The sequence below is a fragment of the Girardinichthys multiradiatus genome, chromosome 3, assembly GCF_021462225.1.
Source record: "Girardinichthys multiradiatus isolate DD_20200921_A chromosome 3, DD_fGirMul_XY1, whole genome shotgun sequence".
NCBI classification, from domain to species: domain Eukaryota; kingdom Metazoa; phylum Chordata; class Actinopteri; order Cyprinodontiformes; family Goodeidae; genus Girardinichthys; species Girardinichthys multiradiatus.
In genome coordinates this window covers 19548632-19567393 of record NC_061796.1, presented here as the reverse complement: position 1 = coordinate 19567393, position 18762 = coordinate 19548632, and the positions used below count along the sequence as shown (strand labels likewise).

The 18762-nt window shown below is 40.4% G+C and overlaps 1 protein-coding gene across 2 annotated transcripts in view; it reads right to left on the bottom strand.

Moving 5' to 3' along the window:
* The window catches only part of zfpm2a (zinc finger protein, FOG family member 2a), a 160444-nt gene that overhangs the window by 45272 nt on the left and 96410 nt on the right, over positions 1-18762 (bottom strand). Inside the window, exon 5 of one of the 2 annotated variants that reach the window (XM_047360493.1) lies at positions 14746-14857. In XM_047360493.1, coding sequence (XP_047216449.1) covers positions 14746-14857 — 112 coding nt within the window. The remainder of the gene's footprint in view (positions 1-14745; positions 14858-18762) is intronic. The other variant, XM_047360494.1, reaches the window with a different exon arrangement.

Sequence of the window (18762 nt, the reverse complement as noted above, 5' to 3'; positions counted from 1 at the left end):
AGATTGGTTTCCACTCACTGCACGGGGGAGCACAATGGAGTGGCTTTGACAGAGTAAAGAGAAACAGTGCATCAGTGCCCCCCACATCTCTCTTCTTCCTTATGCGCACACACGCACCACGTCTTTCCTCTGCTCTCTCTGCTTCTCCCTCATCCTCTTTTTCCCTTTCTCTCTTCCCTGGGGCTTAGAGAATGGATGGCCCTGTCTGACCTGGACGACACCGATGTCTGGTCCGCTACACTACTGTACCTACAGCACGGCTGTCTGTTCGTCTCTTTCTCTCACACACATATACTCACCAAGAGCAGGAGGCACCCGTCTCTGTCGACCCGAACCGACAGGCAGAGGTCAGCAGAGCTCAGGCAGTAAAGCAACTCAGAGGGCAGAGGGTTCAACTCATAAGCAGAAAATTTCACGGTCAAGGTTTCAGGTGCAGCAACATTAAATATGTAAAAATGGAGATGCTACAGTAAATAGAACTGATACACAGCGAGAATCTGGATGTACGGGATTGTTTTATAACAGGAGCCCTGTCAGCACCTTGGCATCTGCAGGAATTATGGCCATGTTAAACTATCCTGCGCCTCACATTTACATCCGCGGCCTATGCTGACTGCCTCTGCAGAAAGCACCATGGTGCGCTCTATGAGTGATGATACGGAGTGTAACAGGTCATGTAGGGCGCTGAAGATGGAATGCATCAGACTTGCATGTGGGAAAACCAGTGTTCGTGTCAACCAGAGTTCGGTTAATGTTTGCCTTCACGGCTAACCTGATATCTGCTGTCAGTCTCTGCACACAGTTGTTTCTACACCTCCAAAGCATATTATTGCAAACTTGAGTGAAAGGAAAAAGTGTGGCCCATTTGAAGAGGAGATTCACATGGTGTGGACTGCAGTGCTTCCTTGGAAAATGCAGCTCTGCATTATAAACAGGCTCTTGTGATTATTGTGTATTTCATATAATCAAATAGAATTTAACAGTATCAAAACTGCTTGAACTTTAAACAATGTAACAAAATGTCTGGCACTTAAAAATGCTCATTTTTTATTATATTATATTACAGTGCCTTGCGAAAGTATTCGGCCCCCTTGAACTTTTCAACCTTTTGCCACATTTCAGGCTTCAAACATAAAGATATAAAATTCAATTTTTTTGTGAAGAATCAACAACAAGTGGGACACAATTGTGAAGTGGAATGAAATTTACTGGATGTGTCATTTTTTAACAAATAAAAACTGAAAAGTGGGGCGTGCAATATTATTCGGCCCCCTTGAGTTAATACTTTGTAGCGCCACCCTTTGCTGCAATTACAGCTGCAAGTCGCTTGGGGTTTGTCTCTATCAGTTTTGCACATCAAGAGACTGAAATTCTTGCCCATTCTTGCAGCTGGAGCTCAGTGAAGTTGGATGGAGAGCGTTCATGAACAGCAGTTTTCAGCTCTTTCCACAGATTCTCGATTGGATTCAGGTCTGGACTTTGACTTGGCCATTCCAACACCTGTATACGTTTATTTGTGAACCATTCCATTGTAGATTTGGCTTTATGTTTTGGATCATTGTCTTGTTGGAAGATAAATCTCCGTCCCAGTCTCAGGTCTCTTGCAGACTCCAACAGGTTTTCTTCCAGAATGGTTCTGTATTTGGCCCCATCCATCTTCCCATCCATTTTGACCATCTTCCCTGTCCCTGCTGACGAAAAGCAGGCCCAGACCATGATGCTGCCACCACCATGTTTGACAGTGGGGATGGTCTGGTCAGGGTGATGAGCTGTGTTGCTTTTACGCCAAACATATCGTTTTGCATTGTGGCCAAACAGTTCGGTTTTGGTTTCATCTGACCAGAGCACCTTCTTCCACATGTTTGGTGTGTCTCCCAGGTGGCTTGTTGCAAACCTTAAACAAGACCTTTTATGGATATCTTTGAGAAATGGCTTTCTTCTTGCCACTCTTCCATAAACGTCAGATTTGTGCAGTGTACGACTGATTGTTGTCCTATGGACAGACTCTCCCACCTCAGCTGTAGATCTCTGCAGTTCATCCAGAGTGATCATGGGCCTCTTGGCTGCATCTCTGATCAGTCTTCTCCTTGTTCAAGATGAAAGTTTAGAGGGACGGCCGGGTCTTGGTAGATTTGCAGTGGTATGATACTCCTTCCATTTCAATATGATTGCTTGCACAGTGCTCCTTGGGATGTTTAAAGCTTGGGAAATCTTTTTGTATCCAAATCCAGCTTTAAACTTCTCCACAACAGTATCTCGGACCTGCCTGGTGTGTTTCTTGGTCTTCATGATGCTCTCTGTGCTTTGAACAGAACCCTGAGATTATCACAGAGCAGGTGCATTTATACGGAGACTTGATTACACACAGATGGATTCTATTTATCATCATCAGTCATTTGGGACAACATTGGATCATTCAGAGATCCTCACTGAACTTCTGGAGGGAGTTTGCTGCACTGAAAGTAAAGGGGCCGAATAATATTGCACGCCCCACTTTTCAGTTTTTTATTTGTTAAAAAAGTTTGACACATCCAATAAATTTCATTCCTCTTCACGATTGTGTCCCACCTGTTGATTCTTCACAAAAAGTAGAATTTTATATCTTTATGTTTGAAGCCTGAAATGTGGCAAAAGGTTGAAAAGTTCAAGGGGGCCGAGTACTTTCGCAAGGCACTGTATGTAGTTTTCACCAGAAATATAAGAGACACATCTAAATGAAAACCATGCATAATATATAGTGGTGCCTCCACTATTTCAGAGGCTTTCTTCTACAGATAAAAAAAGAAACTAAGGTTTCACTGGTTCTGTAGTCGGGCAGAGCCATAAGCCATCTACAAGATTTTGGGTGCCACAGATGCTGTTGTTTGCAAAAAAAAACAAAACAGGAAATCCATGTCAGTCCCTTTTTCACTCCTGTAATATTTGGCCCTATGAATTATAATTATTAAGTATTAATTAGAAAAATGGTAATAGTTTTTCCATTAATGCAAAAATCTCCCAAATATTGAGCATTTTATTTTTTCATACATGTACTGGTTGTTGCTATCAAGCTTTTTACAGTTTGTTGGTGCATCGACCTCATTTTTAGAGGTCCAGAACAGTTAAGATCCCTTGACCAGATCACATGATAAAACATCCAACTGATAAGATACGTGTGTTAGAGGTGACTTTTGCTTGTGTTGTTCTGCGTTGTGCAATGAAAAAGGAAAGAAGTGTGATATCACCCTGATGCATGACTCTAAACACTTTGTGTGCTGTGCTGTTTTTCACACAGGTGGATATACAATCAATAAAATGGATTTGCTGTAAAGGTTTGTATAAAAGGTTATCGCTGAGCTCTCCTCTATGAACACAGTGGCGACCCCACAAAACAATTTAGTAATATCTCGAGCTATTTCTTCAGAAGAAATCTGATTATGTTTTTGCCAAACCAAAAAATTGATTTTCAGGAGTCTACGTTATCAAAGGAAAAATGGCTCCCCTAACATGCAGTCCTTCATAGCTAGAATGGATTTTTATTTCTTTTTGTATTCTCAACACTAGCTCATCATATTTACAGCTGGAGTAGCATGTATTTTCCTTAAGGGACAGCATCAGTGTTTTTGTTCCCCTCACTGTGCATTTCCTTTCCCTGTCAATGTGCTCGTCTGTTCGGCATGATTTCCTTTCTGTCGGAACATCCCTTCCTTTCACTTGCTCAGCCCCCCCCCCCCCACGCGCTGCAGTCCTGTCTTAACCCTCAGAAAGACTTTAACCAACTGCTTTTCCATCACGCTAACTGACGCTTTCAAAAACCCTCCACCACCTCAGCGATTCCTCTATCTCTGTCCCTCCATCTCTTTTGCACACTCAGAGTGATGAAAATAGCCCCACCCTTTCAAAAGAAGAAGAAAAAAACATGTAGATTTGCAAAAAGGCCCCTCTCCCAGGCTCTCAACTTTTGTCCCTGATTATTCCTGCACACTTCCAACCAACCTTCTCCTGGATTTTTTATCTGTGTGTGCCTATGTGCATTTCAGAGATTGGGGGGGTGGGGGGTCGACTCTGACCAATGGCATCCAACAGCAGAGCTTTATCCCAAAGCACACTGACAATGCTTTTCACACCTACTTAAGCGCAGCAGAGATGGGGGCGGCGGGCTGGATCGTGCCCAGGCCTAAAAGCAGGCTGAGGGCCTTTTAGAAGACACATGGAGAACGGACTCTTTAATTACCAATTCCAGATCCCAAAGTAGATTAAAAAGAAAGTCGCAGGGGCTTATTTTCATATCCGCAGACTTTTTCAATGAATATAAAATGGTCATTGATTATGCCGTTAAGGGAGGGACGTTAAGAAGGGAAATATAAAGTACATATAATCACATTAACGTGCAGTGATTAATGTAATGGAATGTGATCTTTTTTCCCTGTCCCCAGCAGTCTTGAAGGCATGGAGTGCTGAAGAGACATGTACCAAATATTAAGAAGCAGCTCCTTAAAACCCACTTAACCAGCTCTATGAGGAAAGACATCTGTAAAATCTGTGCAGCCACACTGCCTTGCAGAAGTGTTCATGCCTAGAAAACTCCAACGTATTTGATTGAAATTTTATGTGATAGACCAACACTGGAAAATAACTGAGAAGCAGAAGGAAGATGATATATAAGTTTTAGTCTGACAAGCATTGGCATTTAACCCCCTTTATGCTGATACCACAAAATGAACTCCAGCGTCTTTACAAGTCATAAAATAAGTAAATGGAGTCCACCTGTGCGTAGCTATGGCAACTCTGGAGGACCGACAGCGATTCACAGCATAAGTGGAAGAATCCACCCTCCCTCCACAACTCCGGCCTTTATAAAAGTACCAAGAAGAAATTCCTAAGAAGTCCTGTTCGGGGTTTCCCACAAATCACATAGGGGACATCGTGCTCTCGTCAGATGTGACCAAACACTCCACATCACCTTAAACACACCATCCTCAATATGAAATATGGTGGTGGCAGTATCATGCTGTGTTGCTGCTGTTCTTCAACAGGGTCAGGGAAGCTGGTCAGAGTTGATGGAAAGATGGATGGCATTATATACAGGGCATCACCATAAGAATACCTGTAAGAGACTGCAAAAGAGTTAAGAGTGAGATTCACCTGCATGCAGGACATTGATTCTAAACATACATCCAGAACTACTATGGAAAGGTTTAGATCAAAGCATATTTCTCTCATAAAATGGCCCAGTCAAATTCCAGACCTAAATTTAATTGAGTATCTGGCAACTGATGTTTACAGACGTCCTCCATCCAATCTAAACTAAAACTTATTTTGCAAAAAAGATTGAGCAAAATCGGTCTCTACATGTGCAACTCTAGTGCTGACATACCGAAAAGGTTGTGGCAAAATGTTGTTTTATAAAGTGTGTTCTACAAATAAAGTGATAAATACAAATGCAAAGTACACTTAAAAGTACTTTTAAGTGTACTTTGAAATAGTGCATCGTTTTATTTTCAATAAAACGATGCACTACTTCATGTTGGTCAATCAAAATCTCAATAAATTATACTGAGGTTTGTTGTTGCAAAGTCATATAATATGAAAAAGTTTAAGAGGCATGAATACTTTTGCAGGTTGTTGTAACACACATACCTAATATTAATAAATAAATAAAACAGACATTCACTTGAGAGCTGTGTATATTAAAGTCAGCTACAAGATTGTTGTTTTTTATTTGATTAGATATTTATTTATTCGTCGATTAAGAGATATCTGTGGCATGCTTTCATGTCTAATCAAAGTCAGAGCCAGCGGTCAAGACTGAGAAGAAACTCTCCTACTCCAGTCCTATTTTTTTCTTCTTCACATGGTGCTTAAAGCAAGCTGTGTGAAGTCCAGGTACTTCACTCAGATGATTATAATGCCACAAGGGTGCAATACATCACTCTTATTAGCCACACTGGAGCACAATGGTATCATAATTAATGGTCGCAGCAGGATTGAACGCTGCCCTGACATGGAAAAGTGGGCCTACTTAAGCTCTACAAGGCATTTAAATATGCAGAGTGAATGGCACACCCAAACCCTCCTGCTCTGAGGACAGCCCGCGCTCATTAGCTTGACACCCTCTATGGCACTCATACAGGATTGACTAGCTATAGTCTGAAGCAGGCATACACGGCACAAATTACAAGTGCATACTGCAAAATAGGCCGAGACCACGCTGGCAACATAGTAAATGGATATATGTGCAAACAAGAGTGTTGTCCCTCATCAGTGCCCATCATGTACTTAACATTTCCTCCCCATATTGTTGTTTTTGTCTCGGGGCTTAGCGCATAATGAATGCATATGGGCATATATCTGTCAGCAAACAATAAGCAACATTGCTGTAATGTCGTTTGCTGTGTGTGCATTTGCAGTGACTTTGGGTGCTGTGGTGGAGTGTGGTGTCTAGCAGTTGTGTTATGATGTCTACCACAGGGAAACTGCCAGCATGCTGGGAGAACAATACACATAAAAGGCTGAAGAAGGAAGCGTCTGGAGCTGCAACCTTCTCACGCCTCTAAATGGAGCACCCGAAAAAATGTCTGGGACTGCATGGATGTGGATATACAGTGCAGTGAAAAAATACTGCCTCCTGACAGATTTCTTCTGTTTTTGATTTTTCATCTCACATTTTTCAGAAAGAAGAAACGTTTACATCAATCAGAGATCATATTAGTTAATACAAATGCAGTTTTCACATTCTGATTTCACTTATTAAGGGAAAAAGCTACCCAAACCAACCACTCAAATGGCCCTATATAATTGCCACAATTGTAAAATCAATTCACTTTGATTAACCAAATTTTTCAGTTCATTTTCCCTGGACACACCCAGGTCTGATTACCGTGTTATCTGTTCAATTGAGAAATAACTTTATTAGAACCTGTATGACAACATGAAGTAGGCGAAACAATCCCAAAAAGCAACAAGTCTTGCACTGGTCTAAAGAAATTCAACAACAAATAAAAAATTAAGTCATTGTCATCTATCAGTTTGGAAAGGGTTCAAAAGCCATTTTTAAAGCTTTGGAATTTTAGTGGACAATAGTGAGCCATTATAAATGGAGAAAACATGAAAGAGTAAAAAGCTAATGCTTTTCTATGGCATTTTATGAGATGCATGAAAAAAAGAAAACAGGCCTTCTGGACATGACTGTACAGAGAGACAATAAAATAAAATGTAATGCGTGCTTATTTAGTTTTTGTTTAATGATGTGTACTGATGTGTGCACAGACACCTACTAAATGTGTGGAAATTTTAAACCTACCACACGCTTCTCATCCTAATACAGAAGGCTTTTAACTTCCACTAAATTCTTGTTTAGCAAACCTCAACTAAGAAACGTTTCTCAGCCAGTGCCAAAAGCCTCCTCCAGCCAGCTCTCTCCAACCTGACCGTACCAAGTTATCGCGTGGCTCACTGCAATCAATTATTGTTTCAGTGGAATCATTAATAATTTCCAAATGAAAATGATTCTGTTGATCTCTGTTGTCTTTTAATTAAACATAATTAGTCGGCTGCTTGGAGCTGTGTGTGTATGTGTGTTGGGGGGGGGGTTTCTCCTTTAGGGTACAATTCTATTTTAATACACTGATAATGAAATTTTTACATTGTGTCAGTTGTTTAGTTATTATTCCGTCACACTCTTTTGCTGTGTTCCCAGATAAGAGATAATAACCCCCCGTACCTCCTCCTATTCTCCGCAGTCATTCTGAAAGAGCGAGGTTGAACCAAACAATTAAATGCTGAACTGTGAGAGTCGCCTCCTCTCACCGTTTGATGATGCGTGTTGCAGGGTACAGTTAACAGTACAGTTTTAAAGATTCTGTTTCTCACTGAATGAAAAAATCTCAAAATGTGTTTATACCAGATGTGGCAGGGCTGGTTATTAACATCAGACAAGTCAGATAGATCCTACCCCTGTCCAGGCAGGTCGAGCTAGTTCATCGTATGCCTCTGAAGTCTACAACTGTGGATCAGCAGAAAGAACTAATGAAGGAAGGAAAAATTTATCGTGAGGAGTTGGAGAACACGAAATTACACACAGAGTTAGCTAATTTTGTTCTGTCTGGCCTTATGTAAAACATTGTTTTCACAGTGGTGAATTTCTGGACGAACAATAGTCTAGAGACTATTGGACATGCTGTATCTGAATGTGTTCTGGCTTAAGAGGCTTACAGTTGAAAAGTTTAGGGTGACCTTCGTATTTCGCGACATAATGTGCTCACAGTGAATGAATATAGCTTCAATGGATTCAGATATCAGGTAACAATAAGCCAAGCATAACGAATGCTCAATTAATTGAATCATATGTTGTATTTTAGTCCTAAATAGCCAAGGGCTGGTATAGGAGTTTAACGGTAAGATAACCTTAAGTTAAAATACCACGGTTTTTATTTAGCATGATATTTAGACAAACATTTCAAACAAAACTGTATAACATTAACCAGCTGAATTTATTTAAACCAGAAAAGCAAAAAGTATTCCTACTCCTGCTAAAATAATTTAACATTTCAACTATAACAGCATTTATTTATTCTTATTTTGATTTTCATACAGAGACTTAAGCCAGAATGTAGAATTATCACCCACTAAATGTAGAAGTTTTCAATTAAAAATATTTATTGTCCAGATGTTTCGTTGTTTTGCTGTTTATAGAGGAAAGAAAGAGTAACAAGTTGTCATTAGCTAGTTTAAAAAACAAGGCTGGCTACCCATGCTAACACCCATTCCTGTAGTTTTAAAAGCCATCTTAATAAGGGTTTTCTTTTTTCATTTGTCTTTTTTGTACAAGAGAAAAAAGTGTATTGGCATTCCTCCAGCCAAAGTGATGTAAGGTGGAGTGACAGGTGGGGCAGGGGCAGCAATGTATCACTCTCCTTCATACAGCTGGAGAATATTGCAGTCTATTGGCAGCTCCAAGGGGCTCGGGGGGGTGGTGGGTGGGTGGGTTTGGGTGGGGGGGTAGTGGCCACCCCTGTAAATTTTGTAGGACCCCCACTGGCTCAGTTGCATGCATAATGTCTTTCATGCCTGAATTTAATACACAATAAACACCTTACAGCCTGAATAGTCTGCCTACTCCACTGTGAAAAAAATCAGCATATTTGCACTGCCACAACCCGCACAACACATACATGCACATTGCACACAATCTTTGCCAATTACACTGATTCTGATTTAAGAGAATAAAGGGCAAGCTTTAATGACTTGAAACATTCAATGCTTTATCATTTGGTTTTTTGCATTCCCCTGCTTTGAATGTATGTCACTTACTACTGGCCCTGCTTTAAATAGTACCAGGATCACACATTTAGATCAGAAATTTGGAGAGTCACAGTATTTAAAAATCAGGGACAGTATATTTTTCAGGGGTAAAAGGTTGTAACACATCAAATATGTATTTTATTTATATATAGGCAAGATTAAGATTTTTTTAAATCAGGTTTCATTATAGCGACATAGCTAAAACATAGTTAAACCTTTTTTTTTTATTGCAGTGTGCCACCCTGATTTTTAGCGACCTCCAACTGGCTGCCCCTTTTTAAAGTGTTTGCCTCTCATTAGAAAATTCATGTAACTGTAAGAACAATATAATGAAATCTTTAGCTGTTTATCTTGAAACTTGTAACTGGCCTACGCCTAGTCCTAAATATGTCCATTTCCTTAAAGTAACCTTTTGGGGCTTGCAAACAATGAGAACGTTTTAAAGTAAGACACATTTTTCTGAAACAGTGTCAGGGGTTGCTAAAATAGGCTGAAAAAGCATTTGAACTGCTAACATATTCAACTGGCAGGTGTCAGATGAACAAAATCTAAATATGTCTGAATTTGTTATCTCTGTTAAGTCTTCCCTACTCTCCAGCTGCAGTGTTTGTCGTCCTGTTGTTTATCTGTACAGAAAATTCACCACCCGTTTCTCTCTGTCTTCCTGTCTGTCATCCTCTCCCTCGCTCCGTGGTCTCCGGTGTTACTGTAACATATAATTACTCTCCAGACTTGCCGCCCGTTTCTATAACTTCTGAGGTTCAAAGAGACTGCTGGAGTGTGGAGGAGAGAGCATTGTGGGAGTTCCAGGTGGATTTCTAGATAATGAGTTAGCACAGTGGTGGAGTTAAGAGTTTTAGTAATGGCTGGCTGCTAAGGCTCTTCCTGGGAGTTTAATGTAAAACAAACAGGGCCATGCTGACAGCCTGGGAAAAACAGATATTGCTCTTTTCCTTGTTTCCACTGCCGGGCTCTTGCTGCCCATCGCTGGAAGAAAGGAAATAGTAAGAGTACATATATTTTAAAAAAATCCCTTAAAATCCCTATTTAAAACATTCTTTAAATTGTTTTAATGCTTGTCTGCCGCGTCATCGGAAAGAAGACTTTGGGGTCAAACTTGACTACTGAAGTTCAAAAAAAGTGCTCCAGAACAGGCCTGTAAATGTAGTGCCACTAGCAGGTATTCACATCTTGTCAATTTTTCCACATTTTGTCATGTTACAGACTTATTCTAAACACAATCTGAGTTGTTTTCTTGAAAAAAATAAACCCAACATATCCCATACTGACAGTCAGAAGATGTTTTCAGACAGCTTTGTAAAGTTATAGAAATGTGACATTTGAACATAATAGGGACACAAGTATTCACAGGCCTAATATTTTGTTGAAGGACCTTTGGCACCAATTGCTGCCTACCGACTCTTGACCTCTAACCAAGCTAAGCTCGGTTGGATAGGAGTCGGTAAGCAGCCACTTTTAGGTCTTTGCAGATATACTCAATTGAATTAAAGCCCGGGCTCTGACTAGACCACTATAAGTCATTCACAGCGTGCTCCTGAAGCCACTCCTCTGTTATCTTGGCTGTGTGCTTTGGGTCTTTGTCATGTTGGAAGATGAATTGTTTCCTTAGTGCGCCCTGAGCTCTAGGGCACACTGGAGAAGGTGTTCTCCAGGAATCTCCTTGTAGAATGAGTCTGTAACATAACAAAATGTGGAAAAATCAAAGGGATGTAATATGTTCCGGTTGCCCTGTAGGAGTATTAGGTCAGCTTGTTTATGAGCTGAAGACCATGAGCTCCCTGTATGAAACCGGACATCCCAAGGAGAACTTTCTGGCTGAAAATAAGTTGAAACAATGTCCAAGGTATCCACAGACGAAAATTAGGATAGATTTAGTCTGAAAGGGAAAATGATTCAGGTGTCTAAATGTTTCGTACCTCTATTAAAAGGTATAAATGTCGCATATTTTGGTGGAGGTAAGAACTAGGTGGAAAGGGCTGGGACTGAATTTAGAACTTTCTGATTAGAGCCATGTTGTCCCAACTGGCTGAGCTAAACAGCTGAATATTTAAAAAGACATGGTTTTATTGTCGTCCCTGTAGAAACACTGTACTTGGTCACTAAGATGACAAAGAGGTGCTGCCACTGGATCGGAGAGAAGCAACCCTGGCTCAAAATTATGATTAAAGCTGAACAACTGGCTTTTTTCTTTTGTGAAACTAAAAAATAACTGAAATATGTCTGCATACTTAACACTATTATCACTGTTTTAAGCTCTCAAATACACAAAACAGATCCAGATCGATACTATAACTGTAATCTTAAAACCAAATACAGAATGAAATTAGTTCATTCAACCTGAATCAAATTAAGCTGTTTTCACTTTTTTATATTGACTTCCAGGCATTTTGACAGAATTTATATTGGTCGTGTATGTGTAGTCTAAACTTAGACAAAATGTATAGCTTTTAATCATGGCTACACATCAATTTAACAAAGACTCATCAGGTTAACATGCAGCCTCAATGTTGAAATCAGGTCAATTGCTCGGTGGGATAATGCATTCAAGTCCTCAGTTGAATCCCTCTGCTCAATCCAACGAGTTCTTGGGACACAGACTGAGCAGAAATGCCGAAATCACAGGAAGGAATGGCCACCTCAAGGGTTGAGCCACTCAAACCAGTCACCGCTCTTTATTTAGATATTCTCTCCCCAACGATTCACACTGGCAAACATCCAAAGTGAAGTGCTACTATCTTTGCAGGCAGCGTTAAAGAAAACCGCGGCCAGCGAAACGTGAGGCAAAACATATTCTGTAAGCAAACTGTGCATTGAGATATTTACTGTTTTCCATAAATAATGCATCTGAGGGAGAAATGAAGCAGCCCACAGAGTGGAAACAGCACCGGAGTGAAGATATAAACAATCTGGGTATAAAGTTAGTTTCTGTTGGACTCTGGGGAGGTGTTTTTTTTCTCTTTTCTTCCTCAAGTTGAGCCATGCTGTTCCCAAAATGAAAAACCCAATTCCAGCTCAGCTTCAAAACTGAAGCAAAAAAAGACCGAATTCAATACAGAACCTGACAAAGATTTGACTCAGACCGACGCTCACTTTTCAATGTCACCTCCGGAGGGGATCCGGAGACATATAGATTGGAATATGGAGAAGAATGAGCAGCTAAATCAAGTCATAGTCCAGGTGCAAGAGTCAAACATCTGGCTGGCATCAAACGTTTCACACTTGCTTTAGAACTTACTTCAAGTCCAAAAAATGGTAGCCAAGAGCAAAAAGTGGACCAATCGCTGTAAAAAGAAACAACAAAAAAACTAAACAGCGGGCACCAAGTCAATTTATCCAATACTTGAGGTTTGGGTCAAGCAAGGAATTATCAACATATCTTTCAGCGTATTTTCTATTATCTGCAGACTTTGTTTAAAGCATTTTGAGTACATAAAAAAAATCTAAATTTACCCCCATGTTGACATATTTTAGAAAAACTGATTGCCTGGAACATACTTTAAGATGGCAAAAGCTTTTCAACCTTAATTCTGAGATTTAAATTAATTTTTTGCATTAAATATTTTATCCATGATCACTTAGAATTATCAGTTGGCAAGCATGCGCTGATTCATGTGGAGGATTTAGGGTAATGAACTCATACAGTCCAACACAGAACAACTCTCACCAGGGCTCGTCTGGAGATCTTATTGTGTTTAATTTAATAAGGTCAAGCCAGAAGTGACAAACAAAGGAACTGCCAGCAACACCCAGCCGAGGTGATGATGCTCGCCTGCATTGTATGTGATTTTATCTCGAGGATACATGTACCAAGACTGGCAATTGTAAATTTGCTGCTGTTGGGGGAGAAAAAAAAAGTGAAAAATCCTGTTATTGGCCCCTTTTTTTGTTTCATACAGTCAGACTCTGTGCACAAAGATTAGAAGATTTTTAAAGAAGTGCATAATCTTCTTTAACAGCTTATCAAAACTTTAATGATTTGGTGATAAAGAGCACAAAGTTAAGTAGCCAGTTAAGAGGATAACTCCTCAGTGGAGTCTAGTGATTAGTAGATGAGAATTGGGAGACCAAAAATCCGGGTTGCAAATCCCACTCCTGCCACTTATTCACTTTGAGGGAGAAGAAGCTCCATTTCAGCTTTGGGGTATTGTCACGGGGTAATCATTTTTGAAAAGTGATAAATGGAGCCCTTTTCCATCACCCCTTTGGGAGCCGATGCTCAACTTTATTTACGTATTTATTGTGCTGTGTTCCTGCTTAGCGCCCGTCGCGACCCACTTATATGATATTATATTTGCTGAAGCCTCCTGCTTTCATGAAAAGTGAGGTTTAGAGACAGTTGTGTCAGTTCTCTGTAGACTTTTAGTATTTTCCAAAAGCAATCTGAAACACCCTGAGCTCTTCACAAGGCATTTGATAGTATGAGATTCTTACTGTATGATGATACTGAATAAAAGTAACAGAGTTTCGGTGTTAATGCAAAAACTTTACAAAGCAATGTATTATTTGATCTAACTGGTTTTAAACAGCTTGTAGTTTGCTAACTCCTGTTTAAAATCCAAGTGTTTAATAGGTACTGTCGTCTTTAGTTTCTGCACTTTGACTGTCTGTGTTTTTTGCTACTGCAAAAGAAGCCGAATTGATACTTTTTGCAAGTATGACAGAAACATAGAAGCCAGCTGACTGGTAGTGCCTAGCAACAAGTAGGGGAGGGGCACCACTGCATTACTTCATCCTTTATACAGCTGGAAAAAACTCAGGCCCTTTCTCTGCCATCTTATTAGAAATACTTTAAACCAGTATGATGGATAATGTTAGCAGTTTTGAAGCCGTACTTAAAAAAAACCTCGGTATAACTTCAGATCGGTGACCAGCCCGTGCCTTCTCATGCACTGTTTTAATTAGAGCGACATTGAAATGTTTTAGCACTTTATGTGTCCTATTTACATAAAGTAAAATCAAGAATGGCTGTATTTTGTTAGGACATATTGATATAAATCCTTGGCTTTTGGGGGCTTTATGAGTCTCTTTGATTCATCATAGATATACAGCTTTGCTCTGGTAGCAAATGAACCCTTCTCCTCTTAAGCTTTCCTCACTATCTACCCTGTGATAGCGATTCACGTAGTATAACTGAGAAAAAAATAGGGGCATTAATTACCTTGTGAGATCCATTAATTTGGTATGTCAAGTGATGTTTCTCAGTTCCTAATCAGAGTTTTAGCGATATATAAATGACCTTTTGGATGAGAAAAGCAGATACGGTGGTAAAGCGGCTCCGTACGTGTCCTTGTGCTGATGCAATTATGTGTGAATGTTTGTGACTTTGAGGAGCAAGGAGAGTGTGAAAGAGAGGAGGAAAAGTAAAGGAAAGAGAGGAAGAGTTTAGGACTGTGGCATGGCGAGGTGAGGGGAGATAACGGGATGCCGGAGCTGCTTGCTTACCTTTGCTGTACACCACGCAGTTGTTTTTGTTGTCTTCCGCTCCCTGCCAAGTCACATCCAGCAGCCACCTGGGGCCGGCGCTCAGCACCACCGGGACCGTGCTCTTCGTCTTCTGGTTGAGGACAGATAACAGACACTAATCATTTGCTTATTTTGGTGATTAAACAAATACTAATAAGCACAGAGTTACGCTTTTGGCTTCCCTGAATGGCCATAAAGAGACAATTTCAGGAGCTAAACAGCATGCAACTCAAGTCCAGTGAGAAAATGTAAAAGTCATGGATGGTTGTATGTGTGTGTGTGTGTGTGTGTGTGTGTGTGTGTGTGTGTGTGTGTTTATGACCGTCTCCAGACAAAAGCTTGAGAATGGGCTGGAATGATGACAAATGGGTGCAAGAGGAAGAGCAAAAGGAGAAAGTGAACTTGGTGATCCAGCATCAGATGGTCCAGATTAGGAGAAATACACCAGGTGTCCGGTAATCACAAAAAAGAAAAAGAAAGAAAATAAATAGGATGGTGACTTTCAGAGGGAAGGAAGTGAGTGTTCTGCAGTGAACTTTGGGCACATTGTGCCGTGCTATCGGCAGGATCACACTATTTCCTGAAACAAGCGATGAAGAATGTACAGAATCAGTATCCATTTCAAAGGCCGATTGAGGTCAGAGTTTTTATAATAAGTTGGAAAATTATTCTGAATGTGTAAGGTCGTTTTTCTTCTTGGTCAGAGGTCAAACGTGGACTTTTATTCTTCTAAAAGGGGAAAAAAAAATCAAACAGCGAGATAGAGAACAAGGTCCATTGTAATATGTTCCCATGCAGCAGTGTCACCAGATTGTTTCTCTGTTCTGTTTTCCAATGTCTTGCAAACCTATTCCTACCCTTTTTCTACAAGTTGTCAAATTACAATGACAAACCTTTTTGTACTTTATTGCTCTTAAGGTGACAGACAGACACAGAAAATGATACATGGTTTTCAAATAAAAAAAACCAATTGTATTCAGTCTCCCTGAGTCAATACTTTCTAGGATTATAAACACATTCTACCTGCTTTGCACAAATGTAGTGATAGAATATTTTGCACATTCTTCTTTTGAAAATAGCTCAAGGTCAGTCAGGCTGGATGAACATCTATTTTTAAAGTTCTGTAATGGATCAAGATCTGAGTATAACCAGAAAGTAGTGCAAATTAAGTTTACACTACTGTTTGCAATCTCTTCTCCATTTTTTAAATACGCTTAAATAATGGTGACCCTTGTAATGCCTGTCAGGCCACATATTGTCTTTAATTTGTAAGCTTACCGTTATCATTATTTGCATTTTCTGTTCCCCTAAAACTTATTGAAATTGTTTTGTTGCCCCTAACACTTTTTAGGGGAATCAGAGTAAAGGAGGCTGAATACAAATGCACATGACACTTTTCAGCTTTTTATTTGTAAAAGAGTTTGAAAACCATGTGCCAGGGGTATGAATACTTTTGCAAGGAACTGTATTCACTAAGGTGCTTCTTCATGTTCCTAATGTAAAAGCGTGCAGTGGCGGTGTTTTGTGAGGAGATGTGGATTGGTAACCCATTACTCAAAGCCACAGTGTCAGTATTTTCAGGCCACTACTTTCAAACCATGTTACCTACCCATCCCTCTCTTTATGAAGATGTTACAGAAATAGTTTATCTAAGAGAAAATGGGTTGGGTGCACAAGCTTGACACTTGGTTTCTTTATTTTGTATCCATCTGAGCAAGCCAGGGACAGGACACTGTCCATCTGACTAATGCAACAGAAAAATACCAGCCCTCTCCGGTGCTTTTCACTTATTTCTCCCCCGCAAAAGGCAACAACCTTCAAGGATAAATGCAAATGTCACTTGAGCATGTTAAAGGTCTAAATTGGCACAGATATGCACAAGAGATGAGCACAGTGCTCAGGCGATGCCCCCCCCCACACCGTCCTCCTCCTACTCCTCCACCCACCCGTGTCTCTTTCTATGAACTCTGTTGAGTCGAAAGCTGGAGGAAAGAATTCGTTTTTTTGTCTTTATTTGAAGAGCATCATTTACAAAAAAAAGCAAATACCACTCCTGGAGCTGATAACAATCTGATCCGTGTGCAAAATTAAAAGAACAGTAAGAAAACAGGACCTATATAAAGCCTCTATATATTACCCTGCATGCTGGCAAGGCACGGCGCCAAATTGATCAAACACAGACAGTAAATTGTGTCTGTTGATATTCTTAATACTTCTCCTGGCATCTTCTTATCCTGTGCTGGCAGCAGATGAGAGAAGAGAGAGAAGGGAGGGGGGACCTCTGTAATTTAAGTCATCCACAATTTCACATTTCAAATTAGCCTCACAATAAAGTCTTCTATCTCTCTAACCTGAAAATCTCACACCCCTGTCAAAGGAGCAGAGCAGACCGGCCGATTGTTGCCAGGACAACTATCTGAAATGGGAATCAGATTAACCCTTTCTTAGAACTCCAAACTGGAGCCATCTCTTATTCAGGCAGCGAGAGGCCCTTCTGCCATCTCTCTGTGCCTCTGGGAATTCATGATATTCCAGCTGCTCACACCTAATATTATATTAGTGGGGGATCTTCACACTTGTTATAGAAAAGTGTTCCTTTTCTAAAACTTTTTCTTTTATTATCTAATTTAGGTATCAGTTTCTTTTATTTCCCTTGGTAGAATGTTTTGGAAACTTGTCAGCAACAACCACTAACACCCATCTCCCCTTCTTCGCCTCCGCACCAAATGTATTCACATAAAAATAAATAGTTAAAATACGTGCTTTGTAAGGGCAGCGCATGTATACAGATGCCACAAAAACAAGAGAAAAGAAAGCACGAGAGCAACTGCACATGACATATTCAGGATTAAGACAGTGCAGTGAGGAGAGTCTGCAAATGCAAATGAAAACATTTGGGTAAGTTGGGCAAAGTGGCTGAGACTAGGAGAAATGCAGATTGACAGCCAGAAAATTACAATTTGCCCGGAGTGAGGGTAATATACGATGAACTGGCTTTGTTGAAACCGTCTTCTTGTCTAGATAGAAGTCACGCAAACTAGGTGATGTGGCATAGGGATGCCTTTTTCCATACAAAACAGTGCCCCGAAGGGAAAATATGCTGAGATCTGCTGACTGAATGTTTTTTATGGCAAACAGTTCAAGTATTTTGTAAGTTCAGAAGCAGCTGATTGAAACTATATCCTAGGTGTGAGATGGTATGAGGTTTTCATGGTATGAAAACATTTCCTGGTGTTATGGTATTAATAGAAAGTTTTAAAATAACATGATCTAGTTTGTCTTTTATTTCTGGTTTAGTTTTAGTTCCATCCATCCGTCCGTCCATCCATCCATCCATCCATCCATCCATCCATCCATCCATCCATCCATCCATCATCCATCCATCCATCCATCCATCCATCCATCCATCCATCCATCCATCCTTCCATCCATCCATCCATGCATCCATCCATCCTTTCATCCATCCGTCCGTTCGTCCGTCCGTCCATTGCAGGGTCGCACGGGGGCTGGTGCTTATCTCCAGAGGTCATCGAGCGAACGGCAGGATGCATCCTAGAGAGATCCCTAGTCCATCACAGGGCAATACAGAGGTGCAATTTAGAAAGACCAGTTGACCTAACGCACATATTTTCTGGTTGTGGGTAGAAGGCCCGGGTACCTGGAGAGAATCCGCACATCCATTGGGAGAACATGAAAACTCCATGCAGAAAGAGCCTATGACAGTGTCCAAAACCAGTGATAACAACAGTGGCAGCATGCAGCGCAGTTAAATAAAAAAAATCTTGTCTTTGCTCACAAACAATCATACATGAACTACAGATTGTTAATGTGAATATAGCACAGATAGTGATTGGTTGTTGGCCTCCATGAACCTACCCGTAGCTGCTGAGGAAAGCAGTTTTTTCTTCTGGCCTAGCTTCTAGTTGGTGCTAAGAAAGAAGAAGTTTATTGTTTCCAGAGCCACTGCTTAGCACTGAAAGCAGTTTGGTGGAAAAC